General features: G+C 39.2%; 2 protein-coding genes and 1 long non-coding RNA gene across 6 annotated transcripts; 2 read left to right on the forward strand and 1 right to left on the reverse strand.

Moving 5' to 3' along the window:
- Window positions 1–901: 901 nt before the first annotated feature.
- On the reverse strand, window positions 902–17,978 carry LOC118226630. Of its 2 annotated transcripts, none has more exons than XR_004765062.1 (2): window positions 17,859–17,978; window positions 902–1,590 (listed from the first exon to the last, which is right to left on the reverse strand). It is a non-coding gene; the product is annotated as an uncharacterized LOC118226630 (long non-coding RNA). The 2 variants fall into 2 exon arrangements; XR_004765061.1 differs by lacking the exon at window positions 17,859–17,978 and adding an exon at window positions 1,717–2,318.
- Window positions 4,298–12,856, forward strand: agtr1b (angiotensin II receptor, type 1b). Of its 3 annotated transcripts, none has more exons than XM_035416434.1 (3): window positions 4,298–4,527; window positions 4,956–5,049; window positions 9,890–12,856. In XM_035416434.1, the coding sequence occupies exon 3, from the start codon at window positions 9,966–9,968 to the stop codon at window positions 11,037–11,039; it is 1,074 nt and encodes a 357-aa protein (XP_035272325.1). In that variant the 5' UTR covers window positions 4,298–4,527; window positions 4,956–5,049; window positions 9,890–9,965; the 3' UTR covers window positions 11,040–12,856. The 3 variants fall into 3 exon arrangements, with proteins under 3 accessions (XP_035272325.1, XP_035272324.1, XP_035272323.1); XM_035416433.1 differs by having other exon boundaries at window positions 4,298–4,502; XM_035416432.1 differs by lacking the exon at window positions 4,298–4,527 and having other exon boundaries at window positions 4,596–5,049.
- On the forward strand, window positions 15,426–20,515 carry cpb1 (carboxypeptidase B1 (tissue)). The gene is made up of 11 exons (XM_035416431.1): window positions 15,426–15,534; window positions 15,628–15,703; window positions 15,834–15,958; window positions 16,681–16,777; window positions 16,855–16,956; window positions 17,149–17,253; window positions 17,367–17,477; window positions 17,888–17,978; window positions 18,787–18,989; window positions 19,346–19,430; window positions 20,265–20,515. Exons 1-11 carry the CDS (start codon window positions 15,470–15,472, stop codon window positions 20,450–20,452), a joined length of 1,248 nt encoding a protein of 415 aa, XP_035272322.1. The 5' UTR covers window positions 15,426–15,469; the 3' UTR covers window positions 20,453–20,515.
- Window positions 20,516–20,823: the final 308 nt, after the last annotated feature.

Here is a 20,823-nt window from a genome sequence, read left to right on the forward strand (position 1 = left end):
CACTTATTCAGTATTTGGTGTCATTGCCTTTTGATTGCTTAACTTGAATCAAACACTTGGGGTAGCCTTCCACAGGCTTCTCACAATACTTTGCCCATTCCTCCTGACAGAACTGGTGTAAGTCAGTCAGGTTTGTGGGCCTCCTTGCTCAGACACACTTTTTCAGTTCAGTCCACATATTTTCTATGGGATTCAGGTCAGGGCTTTGTGATGGCCACTCAAATACTTTCACTTTGTTGTCTTTAAGCCATTTTGTTACAACTTTGGAGGTATGCTTAGGATCATTGTACTGCTGGAAGACCCAGATGCGACCAAGTTTTAACTTTCTAGCTGATGTGTTGAGGTGTTGCTTCAGTATTTCTAGATAATCCTCCTTCTTTCCATATATTTTCTGAAGTGTACCAGTCCATTTTCCAGCAAAACACCCCCACAACATGATGCTACCACCCCCATGCTTTACAGTTGGGATAGTGTTCTTTGGATTAAAAGCCTCACCCTTATTCCTCCATACATAGTGCTAATCATTATGGCCAAACAGTTCAATTTTTACTTAATCTGACCACAGAACACTCCATCAAAAGGCTAGGTCTTCGTCCTGGTGATCACCTGCAAACTTCATTCAGGCTTTTTATGCCGATCTTGGAGGACGGGCTTCTTCCTTGCGCGACAGCCATTACGGCGATGGTAATGTAGGATTCTCTAAATGGTGAATGTAGATACTTTGGTACCTGATGCCTCCAACTCCTTCACCAGTTCCTTTGTTGTTGTCTTGGGGTTCAGTTGAACCTTTCGGACCAAAGTTTGTTCAGCCCTGGGAGTTAATTTGTGCCTCCTTCCTGAAAGATGCAGTGTGTGGTCCCAAGATTTTTATATTCTCATATGAGACCACAGGACACAGACCAAACTTTTTGGGATCTTTATTCTCTGACCGATCTCAGCCAAGAACAGCATTAATTGTAGTTTTGAGCATTTAGAACAGGATTGGTATTACAGAACACACTCTGAAGTTAAAATGTCTTCTCTCCAGTACTGTGCAGTACCCAAGATACCAGGAATACAGCCACAGTGAATACCCTTTTCACACTCAGTATCCTGGTTATCTACCTACACTTGATGTGCACACAGAACACACGGACCATATATGCTAACTTCAGTACGGGCCTCTGGAAAATCCAAACACATGCTATCTAGTCTATAGAGATTGGCACAGACAACAGCACGGCATAGACAATGGCAGGCTATATCATTCAGAATAAAGTATATTCTTAACATTATATGCATCAACTTCCAATAATGTACATAGCTGCCAAGAATCAAATACATTTACAAAATAAAAAGTGTCATTAAACCAAGACTCACTGTAATGCAACTCATGCTACTTAGCGGCATACATGGAACACAGCATAGTAAAACTCTCCCCTCTGTATCAGACAGAAGCATACAAATTTAGTATTTTCCCCAAAATAAACGTACACATACAAATATAATGCAGCTTACAACATTTTTACATTGAATGTTGACAACTTACCCTTTTGAGTGGTTAAAGACAGTATTCCCAGACGAGTTTAAGTGCCACACCGTGCAGCCAGTCTAAAAACATTGGGCAGATACAAAATCATCCTTCATCAATCTTAGTCTGCTAGCTCTAGTACAACCATATTTATCCATAATCATACCCCATTTGGTGTTTTACCAGATTTTTAAATTGATATTTACCTTAGTTTGGGTTGATGTTGCATACATTTCCAGTACGATCCGTTCCTAATCAAGTGCGTTAATTACCTCTAATTGCACTACATGACCGGGCTGTACAAATGATGCATTGCGCACGCATGACATCAGCGGACTCTTAAAGGGGTAGTACCATTTTAGGGTAGTCTATAGGAACTAGTAGGAATTAAGTTCTCCGCCTGGCTACTCATACAGCTGTTTGTACAGATGCTCGTGGTACCTTCAATTGTTTGGAAATTGCTCCTAAGGAGGAAATGTATTCAAAAATGATTAATCTACCTCTAGTAATATTTTCAGAATTGAGCCAAATATTAAAACCATGAGTTATTTCCCCACACACCCCTCTTTATTACACTTGAGCTGTGAACCACACTGAGAGGGTTAAGATCCAATTTTTTTAATCCAATGGTGTGATTCTGAAAATGTTTGGAACGTTGATACAAATAATCCCTTTAAATAAAATTGTGCACAGTAGCCAGTTTTTACTATGAGTTCTCAGGCTGTCCTGTTGTTAGCAAGATACTACTAAATTTCTTTAGGGAGATCAGGTGTATGAGGTGAGGATGATAATTATTATTTATGGAGTCTTAGCTATGTTTTTTTCTTTTTGTTACATAACAATAACAATAAATTATCGAAGGTATGCATGCACAAATAATGGCATTCTCACTTGATTTAGGCAGTGCTATAACTTTGCATCGTAATATTTATTTGATGTGATGTGGTTATGTTATTTTCATTCTATTGGGTGTATACAGTATGTGACAACTTAAGTTCTTTGATTTGTTAGGACTGCTATGTAGTTTCCCTCCAGGAAATATATATTTAATACAGCACTTAAGCTCTTAACTCAGTTCCAGCCAACAGCTTTGCTCTTGGCTTCCTAAATTTTGACATAATTTTACACTACACTACATCTTCTGGGCTTATTATAGTTTCAAAAGCTTTATTTTACTCAAGACTCTTGGTTTCCTAAAGATGGTTTTCTCAGTTTCTCAAAAGATACCATTAATTCACACACACAATTGGACCTCTTGATGAATCTGCTAAGAAATCAAGAGCTTGTGTTTTCTCTTGCTTTTTTCCCCAATGGGAAAAAACAAGTGAAAAAAAGCAAGAAAAGCAACCTTTATTGTTAGCTAAAAACAACATCCTGTCTCAGTGACTGTTTGTTCACTAACCATGCTGGTTTAAGAAAAGAAAAGCTTTTGAAAACACTGACAAAGTGTAAATCATTCTAAGGAGATGTTCTCATGGAGTGTGCAGTCAGTGGTATTCTAACTTTTCAGGTTACAAAATAGAGAAACGTGTGTAGTTCACTTATTATTGTTAAGTTATTAAACTTCATTAAAATTATTACACCAATGAGCTGCTTTATGCTTTCGCTTTCTGTAAATGTCTGTCATCCTCCACCTGCACGTGCACAGTATCAGAAGCATCTTGCAAACAGTTTGCATTTTAGTGAACAATCCAGATAGATATAAATGAAAACAAACAGGAAGACTAATATTAACTGTGGCCCCAATCCCAATGCTAACCTGAAACATCTGCCCTTAGGCTTCAACCCAAAGCACAACAGGGGGAAATAGAAATCCAAATGTCATTTTACACTAATGAAAGACTAAGACATTAGCATTGAGGGTCCAAGAGGAGAACTGAGCAGGAAGTATCTCTTTAATTACAGTACCTTTTTAGTGTCAGTGAGGAGGAGTAGACCATTTCACAGACTGACATTTCCTAGTTCACTTGAGCTAATGAAGCTATTAATGAAGCTATCTCTATGTGAGAAGATCCAGCGATTGTGTCTGCACTGCTAAAGCACTCCAGGTTCTTTGGGAACTCTTCCACAGTCCCTCCAGAACAGGGCAGCCATTCCATAGCCTAAACAGAAGTAATCTCTCTGGGCTGACAGATGACCCTGCTGGCCCTCAGGGTCACAGGGATGGGCCAGGAACTGGCTGGAACCGGTGGGTTTTTACAGAGGCGGTCACCGCAAAATGGCCTCGCGGTTGGCTTACCAAAACCAACCCAACTGGACCTGGCCACTTACCTGAGGTATTTGTTTGTTCATTTTTTCCTCATTTGTCTTGAGTGTCAGAGGATTTGTGGATGGACGTTTTCGGCATGGACATTTGGCCCATTCAAAAGGAAGCCAGACAAGAAACAACAACTGCTTAGCTAATCCATCATTTTCAAAATCAATGGAAGAGACATACATGCAGAGAATGTGACTTAACACTCTACACCAATCTAGAAGGACTGGTATAGCAGGGAGCAGCCTATAAATAAACTTTGTGCTACTAAATGAGTTAGCTTATGCGTTACATATTTAAGCCAATATGATTGTCTTATTTGGATTTTCCCCAGATCATTACAGCGTTGTTGGGATTCATAATAATTAAGGTTCTATAGCAAGTGATTTTCATTCAAATAGACAAGCATATGAAATGTAAGCCATAAGCCTTCCACATTCCAGCAATACCTTGTCTTGGATTAAATTAATTGTATTACAAAGGTAAGCAGAAACCTCTCAAAACCTCTCCGCCCAAGCAAATCTTGTTATTGTCTCTGTTTCCTTAAACCAGGCCAGTGCCAAGTAGACTTGCTCAAACCAGAAAATATCCCTGAAAAAGCTCCTGCGTCATTGTGAATTATGATTTCAGTCAGAGATATAAAAAACCAATATCACAGCGGATGAGAAAAGTAAGAAATGTGAGATGGACCCAGCCAGTGGTGCACAGGCATCTGACAGGGGCAAAGGAAAAATATCTGTAAGTGACAGCTAAAATATAACAGGTATAATTAGGTTTCTGAACTTTGTGTGTGTGTGTGTGTGTGTGTGTGTGGGTGGGTGGGGAGGGGTTGCTGGTGAACAACAGTAATTCAAACTGACTAGTTTCCTCTGTTCCATTACCATACAGGACACAAATGCAGTCATCCTCCTGTGACAGATCTAATTATTAAGGGTTTCTGAGCTCAATTAGCTCAGCAATGTTCTCTTTGAACTGTGGAGGGGTATGACAGGAGGAGGATATGAACTCGCACTAGAGATGGGATACCATGGTGGGGGATGTGTTAATGTTTGGAGCACTGATAAAGCAGACAGAGACAGGGAGGAGCGGCTGGTGGGTGTGTGTGTGTGTCTATGTGTGTCTGTGTGCGTGTGTGTGTGTGTGTGTGTGTGTGTGTGTCAGGCAGTATCACAGTTCATCTCGCTTCTCCAGCAAACTTGTGTCAGGACCATTCAGCCCTGAGGAGCTTTCTCTACCTCTGCCTCTCCTTTCTGAAGTATCTTTGCCAACCACTTGTTACTTGCAGGTAAGCACTCAACCTACATCTGCTGCTTTACACTTTTAAATGTAGGTATTTTCTTTTTGAATGGGGCTTTTACACCTAAAAATTAGCCACATCCCACACCCCCTAATTCAGCGGAACTTTCTGGCTTATTACCAACTTCAAAAAAATTTCATTCAGCCATTAATTATATAAATACTGATACTGAAGTCATGATTTTGCTTATGCCATAATACAACATTGTAAATTTTGCAATTGCTAATCATTGTTTACTATCCAATAATTGGCACAGTTCATTAACACATCTTATACCAGACTTTTTGGCAGGCTAGCCTTTTTATTTAGAATTTTTTCCCTGAATAGTTTTTTAATTAAATAGTAGTTTTTCATGTCCATATCAAATATGGTCAGTAGATGATAGGTTTGTATAGATTTATAAAACATCCTGTTTTCTTGCATCAGATAACTTCGCTTAATGCAAGAGTCAATCCCATGGAGAGAACAATGTGTACAAAACCAGAGGGCTGATCCCAGAATTCCCGCTGCGGAAAAGTTTCACTTCCTGACCAACAACAATGCATATTCACTGTTGTTTATTTTTCAGTCCCCTTGAGAGTAAAACAGGGATATAGATGGGGGGACCACTGCAAAACACCGATTACACAATAATAGTTGAATCACAAGCTATTTCATGGGGGAAGCTCGGGTTGTTTACTATGTTATGTTGTTGAAGTTATGTCTAAGTATCTTCTGTCAAGTAGGAATATGCATGCTGGCCAAAATGTAGATGTGTGTGTATATAAATAATATAAATTATAAATATAAAATAAAATGATAATATCGATACTGTGTAAGGCACTGAAATAAGCACAGATAACAAATGGGAAAGCTCAACTGAACTGAGATCAATTTTTGCATCTGTCACAATATGAACAAGACCTTTGTGGCTGTCTCTATCTATTAAGTATGGAGCAGAACATAACAGAGTAATGTAAACATCATTGCCATATTGCTGTTATCAGTAGATCAGCAGCATCACCTGAGGCATGATTCAGATGAATTATTAACTCATCGTAGTCGCTCATAATGACACCGTGCTTTGCCAGCCAGATGGCTGTGCTCATATCAAACGGCTGAGTTGAAGGACCAGATTGATATTCTAGTTGAGGGGGAGCAAAAACGTTACACTCAGCGAGCTGTTCACTTATTGCAGGGCTGCGAGGCAATGCGGTGTTTGGGGAAGGTCAACATTTTCGCAGGATTAGTGTTAAGCGCTCCTGTACACGAAACTCACGATATCAAAGTTCCTAGCATAATTTGTTTTCATGCATCTGCTACTTGCATAACATATGCTTCAGGCTGCCCACCCAATCAACTGCATTTAATCAATTAAATTAAAATCAATCAAATTCCATGTGTGCGTGTAACTAGTAAGCTACCATTTTCAAATGTGTGGGAAATTGATGCACTCGCATACAGTACGTTTAGCAACACCATAGCAACTGTATTGGCTAAATATGAAAAAAAAAACAGTATTAAAATGATGTTCCTTCAAACAAGTGCCAACACCAGTGGTGATGCATAAGGACAAAGAGGCTTGACAATTTTACATTGTTACTGTGGTTTTAAGTATCCTACACCTGGTTTTAATGGAAGCTGCACATAGACTTCATCTAAAAGCCCAGCATTTATTTTGGCCATTTTGATAAGTGCATGTGGCGAGGACTCACATTCAAGAGCTTGTTTGCTTAGCTGTCTGTTGTCACCCTGGCTTTATGGTGGCAGCTCCGTTATGTCCGCTGTGCGATTTCCAGTTGTAATCACAGTGTCACCTTCTCATGGCAACACAAGAGGGTTGCTCACACGTTAGAATAAGCCTTTTAGTTATAGCTCCCATTGCTACTTTGTGTATTATGGGCTTTATGCTGAAGTGAGATTAATGGTCACAGTTTTGGTATTGATTATACCAAATTGTAATGATTTGTAAGTCACATGGTTTTGCAGATTAAAACCTTATATAAAACTAGATCTGTTGTGTGACTCAGAATAATGGATAGTTATAAAAGCTCAATAACTTACTAATACATATGCATTTTACATCATAAAAATATACCATTAGTATATTACATACCTATTCTACCCTTAAAAAATAATTTATTTATTTGTAAATACCAGGCTTTGTATTATTATATTTACAAATATTTATGAATGATTTTTTTTTCAAGAGGCAGTTAATAATGCGTGAAGAATAACGAAAAATGCACTATCTTCAATTTTGTTCTCTAAACATTGACATTTTGTGATTAACTTACATCCTATATTACAAGCCATGCAATAGAGAACATATTTATATTGTGCATTGAGTCTGTGGAAATTATTCTTTTTTTAAGAACAAGGCACTGATTCTTCAAATGAAATAACTATTCTATTTTATTCTTAATGTGGTTACTTTGCACAGAACATGTGGCAGTGGACATTTCTTGTATATTATATTATCTTAGACATGGCTGAGCAGCGTGATACATTACATGCCTGGCATAGGAAAATTCCAGAATTAGAGCCAACATGCGCGCATGCAATAATACGTTTACATAATTTGGTTGTTTGCCTTCCTTTAAGACTTTCCAATATCAAAGAGTCTGCTCTTTGTATTACATTTTATGCTCTTTGTATTTCAAAAAAATGTTTTATGTACAGTGTTAAATAACTTATCAAATTTGCACTGTCATATTTAGCAGGGCGCTTGTCAGGATATCAAGAAAAAAGTAATTCATGAATATGTATGACTGTAAAACCATAAAACTAAATTAGTCTCACCAGGTATGTTGAAAATGCTCAGCAATATTTAAAAAAATTAAAAAAATATTCACAACAAATATGGAATCTTTTAAATTAAGCAACAATGCTTGTGATGTGTGCCCTGCATCTGGTCTAATTTACAGCCCACCACTGTTATAATCATTAGCGAAAGAAAACACTTTTAAATCTAACTGGTGACATCTGTGTTGCTGGTTTATTGCACTGGGCCAGCAGAGGAAACCCAGAGTGATATTTCATTATTCTGTTGCCCTTGGCACCCCATGTCCTCCACTTGCAACAATGTCCACATCTGCAACTGATATCTTTGTTAGTTTACGGAGGAAGTGTTTTTTTTTTTAAGAATGCCTGAAGCATGTAGCCCTGCTTGGTGAAGTGCGTGGCATTTTCCACTGAGGCCACACCGATTCATCAGCTCAAAGAGACTCGACCGGGATTTTTATATTTATATATTATATAACGATGCAAAGAAGCAGCTTTTCTGTGACCCCCCCTTAAACATCAAAGGTGAAGCGGAGTCCACCATGCCAGTGTTTGAGAATAATGTGTTTGTGTATGGAGCCTAAGTATCAGCTGCCACACAAAGTAATAGCTGCAATAATTTTTGAAACCCAAAAGTGGTGGCAGCTTCAGGGACCTTGAAGATATATGGGAAAATGATTTTCTTTATTTGCATATTCTTGAGCAATTCATATTTTTATGGCTTGCATTTGTGCTTAAAAGAGTTTTAACACCTTAAGTGGTTAAGAAAATCAACACATCATATAATTTGTTGGTTGGAAGCAAGAATAACTAACAAATACTTTCCTTTTATAACGTTTATGTTAATTTTTTCATTTTCATAATTGCCCAATACGCCTTGATTTAAAGGAACAAATAAACGCTTTTCAAATGGTCAAAGAGAAATACTGATTAAATGTCCTTATATGTGGGGGTTAGAGAATTATTTCCGTTCTGATGTTTTCATGTCATTATCACTATTATTTAAGTTATGGTAAAGCATTGTATTATTTTGCACTGGTGTCTAAATATTAAGCTAGGTAGTAATTGATGGCCCAGACAAATAATTTCCAATTATTTTTAAACCACAATGTAATGCACTGAAAGACATTCTTGTCAAAGGTAGACATTATTTAAATGTAGAAGGAAATAAGTAAATAGGCTGCCACCTTGTGGCCAACGTCTTTTCAAATCATCTTTGCTGCGTCCTCTGTTATTTATTCTCTTGTTGGTTTACCGTGGCAAATAAAACATAAGAAGAAGCTGTACAGACACACTGAATACAACTGCGTTGTACCTCCAATATAAGTTATGAAAACTACAAAAAGAAAGCTAAATGCAAAGGACTGGTAAGGAGCTTGATTTCCTCCATCTAAAATGATACACAATGTGCTAGGTCAAATTTTCCAGAGCAAACAGGTTTTATTTTCTCACAGTGAAAGTGGCATATTCCTGACATTCCACGTTGGTGTTTGTTCAGCTGTATGTCGATTAGGAGCTCCCACACTGTGTATCACACAGCACAGTCAGCCTTAAACATGACTGGCAGTGTGCAGTGACATTCTGTCAACTTCTTGAGCATTCATGACCATTCAGCTCATATTAGCTATACCACTTTAATGCTTAGTCCTTCTTTGCGCCAGTCATAATGCACAGAAATGGTTTCCTTCTGGACATTGGCCATTTGTCCAAATGGAGTGCTTAAGTGATAAACACTGTATAGTTTCAGTAATGCAACTCATTAGTGAAAAAATGTTCAAAGTAAAAAATAAATTAAAAAAATGAAATCCAGACAATCAGTATAATGTTTTAAGGTGCATTAAAAAGACAGAATAATACAAAACATGTGTTTTAAAGGTTCTTTTAGCACCAGTAAGGTGGACCCCAATGGATATTTTTATTGGGTGGGTTTTAATGACAGTAAGCACCTTTCAACTATAGTCATTTTGGTTATTTTTATGGTTAGGTCCTGCAGTAATGAGCAATGATAAATATCTTTTACAGATTAGTCTCTGACGTTTTCACATTTTTTTGTGTTTTCTAATAGGACAGTGAGACACGCTCCGTCAACTCAACACCTGTTGTACTTCCTGTAGTACTGTGTAAAAATAAATAAATACAAAATGGGCAATTATACAGCTGGAACTACAGAAGGTATACATCTAAAGTGCAACATGTCTGGAAACCACAATTTCATCTTCACTTTGATCCCCGTTGTCTATGGCTGTAATTTTATCATCGGCATTGTGGGGAATAGCATGGTGGTGGCTGTCATCTACTGGTACATGAAGCTGAAGACAGTGGCAAACATCTTTGTGCTCAACCTGGCCGTGTCCGACCTCACCTTCCTCATCACTCTGCCCATGTGGGCCACCTTTACCGCCACAGGCTACCACTGGCCCTTCAGCGGCTTCCTGTGCAAGGCCAGCGCTGGGCTGGTCATCTTCAACCTCTACACCAGTGTCTTCTTCCTCACCTCGCTCAGCATCGACCGCTACCTGGCCATCGTGCATCCGGTGCGGTCGCGGCAGCGTCGGACGGTGGTCTACGCCCGCATCACCTGTGTCCTCATCTGGGTCTTCGCCTTCCTGCTGAGCGTACCCACCGCGCTGACCCGCGACGTCTTCCAGATCACGTCCTCCAACATCACTGTCTGCGCCATTCTGCAACGCACCCAGCCCAACCAAGCGCTGGTGGCCATCAGCCTAATGAAGAGCGTCCTGGGCTTCCTCATCCCCTTCATCATCATCATCACCTGCTACTGCCTGATAGGCAAGGCCCTTCTGGACTCCAACTGCATCCAGAAGGACAAATCGCACAGCGACGAGGTGCTGCGGATGCTGGCCGCCGTGGTCCTGGCATTCTTCATCTGCTGGGTGCCGCACCAGGTCTTTCACTTCATGGACGTGCTGGCTCTGCTCAAGGTGATTGAGAACTGCCGCACAATCGACATCATTGACACGGCCATGCCCTTCACCATCTGCATCGCCTACTTCAACAGCTGTATGAACCCCATCCTGTACGGCTTTGTGGGGAGAAACTTCCGGAAGAACCTCCTGCTGCTGCTGCGGTGCGCCCCGCCCGCCGCCAGGCCACACCCAGGCGTCGCCCACAAGACCAGCAGCCTCCCCTACCGCACGTCGGAAATGCTGCCTCTAACCACCGGCAAAGAAGTCTCCTTGCCCGATGTTAAATGAGGTCCTTGTCTGAGACTCTTACAAAAACTGTTCTTAAACAGTCAAAAATTTTCCCATGTGTTTATGTCCCTTTTTTATCCTTTTCACCCATTTCTTTCCTTTTGTCACAGTTTTTTTATGCTAAGGTACATTCATAGGCCCATTTACAAGGTCCTCCACCAATTCAGGACAGCATAGGAAAATACAAGCTATAGCCTTTATGCTTGTTACTGATTCTTTTCAGTCTGCAGTACAACAGCTGTACTATGCAGTGTTCTAGTACTACATTTCATGAGCAGTAACTGCAGGCAGACTGCAGATGCCTGATTGACCGAGTCACTGTTGTGCGATGAGATGATGACAGCTCTATTGAATGAAACCCTCCTTCCCCCAGGAAGACTATGGCCACCCTATAATCCCTTCATAAGAAGTTTCATATATCAAACTCTTGGTGCTTTTTTTCCTCATGTAAAGCTCCTGTTTAACTTCTGAGTAACATTTACAATTATTTGGCCAAAGAGGCTAATGGATTTATTGTCACCATAAAACAAAAAAAGTATTTGTAAATTACCGGTCATAGAACAATATAGGATTGGCAGTCATTGGAATTACTGGAATATGCTGTGTGATTAACAAACATTTCTGGCTTAAATGTATAGTTACTCAAATATTCGTACCTGTTTATTTCCCAAAAATACTTCGGAAAGATCATTTTGGTGATCAAATAAGTTAGGCCTTAAGTATACATATACTCCATATGTGTGATGGAGACCTACATATTAGCTTGTTCACTACATAAATTTAATTAAAATAGAGAATATCATTCATAAATTAAGAATTGTATGTGGGAATCAGTACATGTACAATTGCAGTTTAAAGAGATTTTCTAGTGCTGGACTATTATCACATGATGACATATCACCTGATTTGTGGGTGGAGGAACGTTGTGACTGGAATTGAGAGATAAAATACATTGGGCCTATTGTCCAAGGAAGAAAATGTTAGTTTTCATTTTTATCAATCAACCAATATTGGATATCCATTCTGATATATATATATATATTTATATATATATATATATATTTTTTTTTTTAACAATAAATGCTGATTCTGATTACACCATCCACCAATTTAAATGTCCCTTATGGTGGCCACACACATCTAGAGCTCAAACCTGCAGGACACTGGATTGGCAAGACACACAGAATATTTCTTGATAACATTTCTTGATAGCTATTTATTTGCACCCTGGGAGAACAGGCAAACTCCACCCAGACAAAATGTAATTATAAATCATATATAATTTAGTTTTCTGGTGCAATGTCTTATTTTCTCTGCCATGCATTGGTACGGAACATGAAATTGTTGTTTGATTTAGAAAACAACAATTGTGGTCAGTACAGGGCACAGCAGTTCCACACTCAATGCTGGATCTTGAACAGGAATTACATTAATCATTTGCTGGTTACAGCTGAGAATAAGGACTACTTCAGTAAGGTCCATCTAGCATCCATGTCTTTAACTCTGGCATCATCCAAACCATTTTAACTATTTGTCTTCTTCCGTTGCAACAACCTGCATATTCTGCTACTTGGTCAAGGGATTGTGTAAATATGTGCTAGTATACAAGTAGAATATTTTTGTACAGATTTTCTTGTGTTGCAATGTGTTTTGCTGCTTCAAAATGTTTTTGTCACATTGCCTAGTTGCCTTTGGTTCATATTTAAGTACTTGGAGGTAAGGCATTTGAGTGGCAAAGCTGGGTTTTCTAATTCTAAGCAGCAAAATAAAAAAATAATATAAATCTGGGAGACACAAATAAAACTGATTTTCAGAGACCTCAATATTTAAAATTGTGATAAATATGTCCGTATATGTGTGATATTTAAATGATCAAAGATTTGCGAAATGTGGTTTTGTGCCTTGTGCATTTGTTTTGTACAGTGCCGATCAGATGAATTTATGAAATGTCTAAATAATGATGAACTCGCATTGTGTTAATTATTTAACATGTCAGCCATTTTCCCTATCAGCAATTGCTGCTGCAGCAAAAATAAATAAATAAATAAATAAATAAATAAATAAAGAAACCAATAGAGCATGACAGCCTGTCCAGCTGGCAGACGTACATGAATGAATATGCCAAGTGATCATGACCATCAGTGATCTAGCTCATGTTATGTTTAAGAGGATCAGCAGTCTGTTTGGTTAGACAGCATTTGGAATACATTGTTTTGTTGTGTGAGGTGGCAAGCTACCATACTGTAAGTGAACCCTTGGTTTTGAAATTGGGCTTGGATCTAAACCTGTGCTGGATTAATACACTGAGCTCTTGTACCACTGTGCTTAATTTTAGTTTTTTTTTTTTTTTTTCCATCAGGCAAATAACTTTAACACAGGTTCAGAACTGAGCTCAGTATATATTTTTTTCTTTTTATAAATGACTCACAGACCTGTGTCTGATGCATATTTACATTTAGATTTTTACAGTATTTAAATATTGGAATTTTGGACGTTTTTCAATTATTTCAAGTTACACTGACCAAAATAAATTTATTTTTGCAGTATTTCAAAAAAGGTTTTCAGAAAGCAGACCGGAATAAGCATTGAACTATACTATGACACATGACATATGTTGATTGATGAAAATAATAACATGATAAATGGTAACCAATCAATTACACACAACATTTACACAAAGTCTACTTAGAGTACTTATAAATACATTCGCTAAATTATTTTCAGTCACAAATACTTAATCAACTTGAAACTGATTTCATGAAAAAATATTTGAAGGTCATTTAAATATTCAAATTTTTATTTTACTCAGGTCAGGTGCTTAACTTTCTTTATTTTCCTTATTTTTGCAAACTCATCCACACTTCTTGGCATCTGTCTGAAGCCCACCTTACGAAGACCAGTAAATAGAGGTGCATGGCCCATTTTCAGTGACATCCATGTCATCATTGTGACTTAGGTCAAGTACGAGTGCCATTGTGCTCGCATTCGAATTTCCCCACTTTTTCAGCATTGCCAGCTCTTACTCACTTAAAATATAGCTCACAATACTCCATATAATTCAGATTTAATAATATATATTTATAATAATAATAGAATATTATGTAATCTTAAATGTGATACAAACTTACGCATAGCCTATATTTTATTTTTTTAAATTAGCTTTTGCGCTACCTTCCTTTCTCATACCTATCATTGCCCTGCCCCATGTTATTGTCGTCTAATGGAGTTCACTTCCTCCCAGCCGTCTATGAAAACCCATTAGAGCCGTAGGTGGCTATTACCTGCATACGTTTGTTCTACAGAGGATGAGTAACTGCATGGTTTTATGGGTTACTTCCTCATATGATAATACTGCCCCCTCCATTAAAGCCAGACGGAGCATGATTTAATGGTCCAGCAGCTTTGAGCTGAAAAAGAATCAGAGGACTCCAATGGAAGGCAAAATGGGAGACATCTATGAAATGTGGAGACTGAGCTATAAGGATGAATTTAGACTAGATTTATACATTTTGTCTTATTCATTTTTTAAATTCATTTTTTAGACAGCAACATATAATGTTGCGTAAACAGTTTTTGTGTTTGCTGAAATTCGCCAGTTAAATTTCTGGACAATCCACAAAGTAGAAGAACCTCGAATCCACAAGGCGCTGGATGCAGAACAATGGTATGCAGAATCCTCCTTCATTTTGTAAATAGTCAGTTGCACAACAGTGACCTCGAAAAATTAAACAAAACAAAGCAATTTAAATATGAAGCAGAATTTGTTTGTGGAGATAAAACTGTGCACATGGCTTCTCTATGTGCAAGCAGACCAATGACTGAAATGACCCATGTGACACTAGATTAATAAGTAATCTTAAGAAAATGCACAGCATGAGATAGAGTTACATGCATGTGGTGTTTTAAAAGATGACAGACTTTCAAAATGAACAATTAAGCAGCAGTGCCATTCAACACAATTCAACACATTATCTGTTTGAGGCATTTGAGAAAAATGAGCTGCACAATGTTTACTTGACTACCGACAAGACACTGAGCCTTCGCAGTAATGCCAGAGAATCACAAACAATACAGGCGTCACATCTGTTTTCCTCAGGTAAGGTCAGCAACGATGCATACTGTAGAAGCACATGTCTAAAGACCAGCATACATGTCCTTGGCTCAAGGCCTATCCTTCCACTGGAACAGCCACGGACCTGTACAGTCATCTGTTAATTATTGATTGAGCATCAGTCTGGTGTCAGTCTCACTGATTAGAAGTTGTGCATTGCCTAAAGGAACATTTAAAAATAGCAGGTCCCGGAAGCACAAAGCAGATAGCATAGGGCACGTCATACGTGCCACCGTCCAGGTCTGTAGGGATTGGTGGAGTGGTAAAAGGAGGGGGTTATAAAGGTCGAGCAGACTGCGAGGTCGTTCACACAGTCAACATGAAGGTCCTCCTGCTCCTAGGGTTTGTCGCGGTCGCTCTGGCTGAAGTGACGAGATTCGATGGGTATATTTCAAATATTTAACAAGACCTATAGCGCCGAACCTACAGCTCGGGCTCTGTTCCTGACGTTTTCTGTGTTCTGCTCTCGATTTTCAGTGAGAAAGTCTACCGTCTCAGGCCAAAGACTGACGAGCATGTGGCCATCATCAAAGAGTTAGCTGGCAACATTGAGGTACAATGCTAACTACTTATGTGTTGGGAGATGAGCTCAGAACGTGTGTACATGTAAGTGTGTGTGTGTATGTGTGTGTGTTCTGCAGTCATACACCAGTCTGCTACTATTTGTTTGTCTCCCCCTGCAGGTGGACTTCTGGAGCCCAGAAGGTGCTGAGCAGGTGGTGGTGAGCACTGAGGTGGACATCCACGTGGACGCTGCCCACACTGATATCGTCAGCACTCTGCTGCAGCAGAGCGAGATGGAGCACGAGTGCGTTAGTGAGGCTGAGAGGAAACAAACCATAATCTCAGATTCTAATATCAATTTTTATCTCTTTTTTACTTAGACAATTACATTTGAAAAAAGAATGAGATTTTCATGCATTTACATATATTTTCAAGCCCAAAAATATTTTTTTCTGTGCCTTTTTGTTTTGATGAAAACATATGTTTAATTTTCCTTAATAGGAGTAGTGTATGGTCAGTGTACTCCTGGATAGTGGGAAAAAGATTAACAGAAATTGAAGAATTATTTAGAATTTATTTCAATGTGGAGGAGCAGAAATTCTTCTGTTAGGGCTGCAGATAATCAATCTGTATGTCTAAACTCTTTGTTTTTACTCTCATTCTCTGTATGAAATGTTAGTGTTTCTGTGCAGTTAACACAAGCGGCAATGGTGTCCTGTAAGGTTTACAGCAGACAGCCTAGTGCTAGCAGCTTTTCTGTAAGGTTTACAGTAGACAGCCTGGTGCTAGCAGCTTTTCTGTAAGGTTTATAGTAGACAGCCCGGTGCTAGCAGCTTTTCTGTAAGGTTTACAGTAGACAGCCTGGTGCTAGCAGCTTTTCTGTAAGGTTTACAGTAGACAGCCCGATGCCAGCACATTTCTGCATTCAAGCATGGATCAAGCACTGTCGATATTCTGTGTAAATTCCAGATGTTAAAAGAGACAAAGGGCAAACTGAGGTATGTGTCCATTCTCACTCTCCAAAAGGGTGCTGGTTGAGGACCTGCAGGCTTATGTGGAGGATCAGCTGGACAACCAGGAAACTAAGGCCTACAACTACATGAAGTACAACAGCTGGGACAAAGTAGGGGACTCTCTCTCTCTCTCTCTCTCCAATTTTTGTTTGACTCACCAGCTCATGTTCCATATGTATTTCCATAGATTGAGGCTTGGATCTCCTCCATGGCTTCATCTAATCCCAGTCTCATTAGCACACAAGTGATTGGTACAACCTTTGAAGGACGTGCTATGACTGTCATGAAGGTATTGCTCTGTTACCATTTTTGGTAATAATCGAAACCATGCATGATTTTCAATATTATTTAGCACATTTTTTTTGAGTTCAGTCCCAAGCTTTGAATAAATTAATGAAATAATTAATGACTGCAGGTTTTAAGTTTATCACATATGTTACTGCGATGAAACACAAGAGCCTGTTCCTCTTGTCACATGCAGATTGGTAAGCAGTCTAGCTCCACCAAGCCTGCTATCTTCCTGGACTGTGGCATCCATGCCAGAGAGTGGATCTCCCCTGCCTTCTGCCAGTGGTTCGTCAAAGAGGTGGGGTGTGGAGGCTTGTCACCGGCAGATGCTGTGTGTTATCAGTGTGTGTCTGGCTTACCAATGACATTGGCAACGGTGTCTGTTAAGTGATCTTTCCGGCCTTACATCAGGCTGTGGAGACCTATGGAAGCGATGCCCAGATGACCAGTCTCCTGGACCAAATGGACGTCATTGTTCTGCCTGTCTTCAACATTGATGGCTATGCATACACCTGGTCTAATGTGAGTTCTGGCTTAGTAAAATCTGGCTTTTATCTGTTATGCCATAATGAACACACAGCCATTTAATGCTCTTCATAACCACGCATGCATTTGCGAGCACCATGTTGACACTGGATGTAGCCACCACAAACTGTCATAGAAATATATTTACGACATTCCTTGAAATCAATGACAAAATTGTCAAATGATGTCTTCATCATTGCCTCATGGTAACTCAAATGAATAATTATCTCTATGAAATTTCAATATTATGTTGGTTATTGCATGTCACACACAAATTCAGTGCTCTTTGGATGATCAAGAAGCATGGCTGACTGAATACCAAGCTGAAAATGTTATATTTGCCGCAATGTAAAGATGATGTAATATGGTGGTGCTTACCATGTGACACTTGGTACTTGAAATTGTAGAACAGAATGTGGAGAAAGACCCGCTCCAGGAGGTCCGGTTCCTCTTGCATCGGTACTGATCCCAACAGGAACTTTGATGCTGGCTGGTGCAGTGAGTACTTTGATACTGGCTGATTCAGCCCTGTGACTTTGGCAACAGTGTGAGTAGCCTGCAATTCAGCCATAATCTGTTACTTATCTCTCACAACAAATATGGACAAAAGATAAATACAAGTTTCCAGAAGAAGCTATTGAATCTGAAAGTCCATTTGGCGCACTGTATACAAATGAATATAGTTTTTTTTAATGCAAGAAATCGGTCTTGTTTTTTTTTGTTTTTTTGTTTTTTTAATGCAACCTCAGTCCATCACAGGTAAACAGTTTAATTAGGGTTTAATTCCAAAATAAAATGGGCAGAACCTTTTTTCACAAATCAACTTTTTATGAACAGCTGTTATATTGGCAGCTTTTGGCTACATTTAAAGGCATGAGCAATTGAATAATAAAGGACAATAAATGGAGGATATCAAGTCATAGATGGTTATTAAGAATCATTGTGACCCACAAGAAAGCATTAACACTACTGGAGGGAGTAACTCAATTTAAAGTCAATTTTTTTTCTGTTGCTTTCTTTATAAATTTATACCATGTTAAAATCTTTAAATACTTTTTTTTTTTTTAAAGAAGTACATGAGTACAATTGGGAACTTTACTCATCCTACAAATCTTTCTCATAAATTACTATTGGTAATTATTTTTAGTTAAATAGTTCATAAGTAATTGCAGTATTAATGGGACTACCGGATTCTGTAGTAATTCCTCAATGTAGTATTTCATTTCTTCCAAATTATGCTAATTAGATTTCCTAATCGTGTTTGACAAGTTTCACCCACCCTGACATCTTCTGTTCATCACCTCAGCCACTGGAGCCTCCAGCAACCCCTGTAGTGACACCTACTGCGGCTCCAAGCCCGAGTCTGAAGTGGAGGTCAAGGCCGTGGCTGACTACATCCGCAGGAACCTCTCCACCATCAAGGCCTATCTGACAGTCCACTCCTACTCCCAGCTGCTGCTGTTCCCATACTCCTACTCCTACCAGCTGGCGGCCCACCACAGCGAGCTGGTACTAGCCCACATCGCACACCACACTTCATGTCTCTGCTTTCGGCTCCATGCTCCACTGGAGAAAGACTTCCCTGGTTTGTCATTAGTATGGTGCAATTATGAAACTGTCAGGCAACAAAGTGGCGTGTGTGGGTTTAGAACGGCAGAAGCAGAAGTTTCGAAAAGGAAGCAGACTATCACAGGGTCTGTGCCACGTGTATACCAGTGAAAGTGTCCAAGGTTTCAGCTCATGTGCATTTGAATGTAGTCTCCGTAAACTGACATGCTTGCACCTCTATTGCTGTAACCTCATCAATATTAAACTTTTGTCTCAGTGAGTTGTTATCCAGCATCCTGTCCCTCTGTGTCTTTCAGCTTCAGGTAGCTGAGGGAGCAGCCGAGGCTCTGCGCAGTCTGTATGGCACACGATACACCAGCGGCCCTGGTGCTACAACCATCTGTAAGTAACGACCTCACTTCCTGTTTCATTCCCATAATTACTTACAGGGAAATTCAACTTACATTATCAAAGCAGAAACTGAGTCATGTGTACATATCAAGAGAACACACAGACACACACCACTTGGTGAAATACAAACCACCTAAGCATATATCATGTATACCATGCAGTAAATCCTTCATTCTAAAGTAAACTGAGACTAATTTATTCTATGGAACATGTCTCATTTGTGATAGTGGCATTAAGTTATAAAAATGCGTTTGTCCACCTAGCATCTACATTAACGTCTTTCCTTAGAAATACATTTTAGTTCATGAAATGAATGAATATGCATCAAAGCATACAAATATGTCCATCTGTTATTTACCTCTGGAGAAGGTTTAGCATTTCACACCTTAAACACCTCAGTTGCCCCATTTGTTAGACCTGCTATACATAGTAATGCTTGCTGTAGCAGCAAGTAGCAGCCACTGCTTATCCTGCATTCCGACATGCTGAAGATAGGTGTTTTTTAAATGCAAAACTGGTAAAATGTAGAGACAACATATGCACACTATTTAACTTGTATATCTATGATTCGCATATATCTATGGTCTAGAAAATGAATCACCATTTGTCCTTAACTTTGACTTAAAACACTGGTAGCTAATTAAAAATACCAAAGTAAAGTGACTTGGCATGGCATTCGGCCAATGCAGCCTCTATGTGCCATGGCATTGAGTCCATTGTGGAATCCTGCAGGAGGAATGTGACTGCATTCTTCCACCAGAGTTGATTAACTTTCAGTTAGCTGATGGAAGTGAAAAACTGTATACTTAATCGACTGTCTTCCAGACCCCGCTGCCGGAGGCTCCGATGACTGGGCCTATGACCTGGGGGTGAAGTACTCCTACACCTTCGAGCTGCGTGACACTGGACGTTACGGCTTCCTCCTGCCTGAGAGCCAGATCAAGCCCACCTGCGAGGAGACCATGCTGGCCGTCAAATACATTACTGCCCATGTGCTGGAGAACCTCTACTAGGAAGTTGTGCTTCAGCCTGTGTTGAAGTAACACGTGCAATAAAGTATCTAAAAATCTACAGGACCAATGTTGTTGCTCTTCTATGACTAAGTGTTAGTGATGACTTCATGTGAGTGTGTGTGGTATAACCATTTTCTCTGTGCTGTGTAAAGACTTTCTTCTCCTATTTCCATCACCCACTAACAGGAAAAGATGTCATAATTTCAAGAAATGGTCTCATAATAACAAGAAAATGAGTTTATCACTTCAAGAAAAGAATCTTGTTGACTTGTAATTACTTTATTTATTTCACTTTTTTTATTTCACAGTTTTCACATTTTAATGCATCATGAGCCTAAGAGTGCAGGAAGACAGTTCAAGAAAACAAACAA

The sequence above is a fragment of the Anguilla anguilla genome, chromosome 4 (assembly GCF_013347855.1).
Source record: "Anguilla anguilla isolate fAngAng1 chromosome 4, fAngAng1.pri, whole genome shotgun sequence".
Taxonomy (NCBI): domain Eukaryota; kingdom Metazoa; phylum Chordata; class Actinopteri; order Anguilliformes; family Anguillidae; genus Anguilla; species Anguilla anguilla.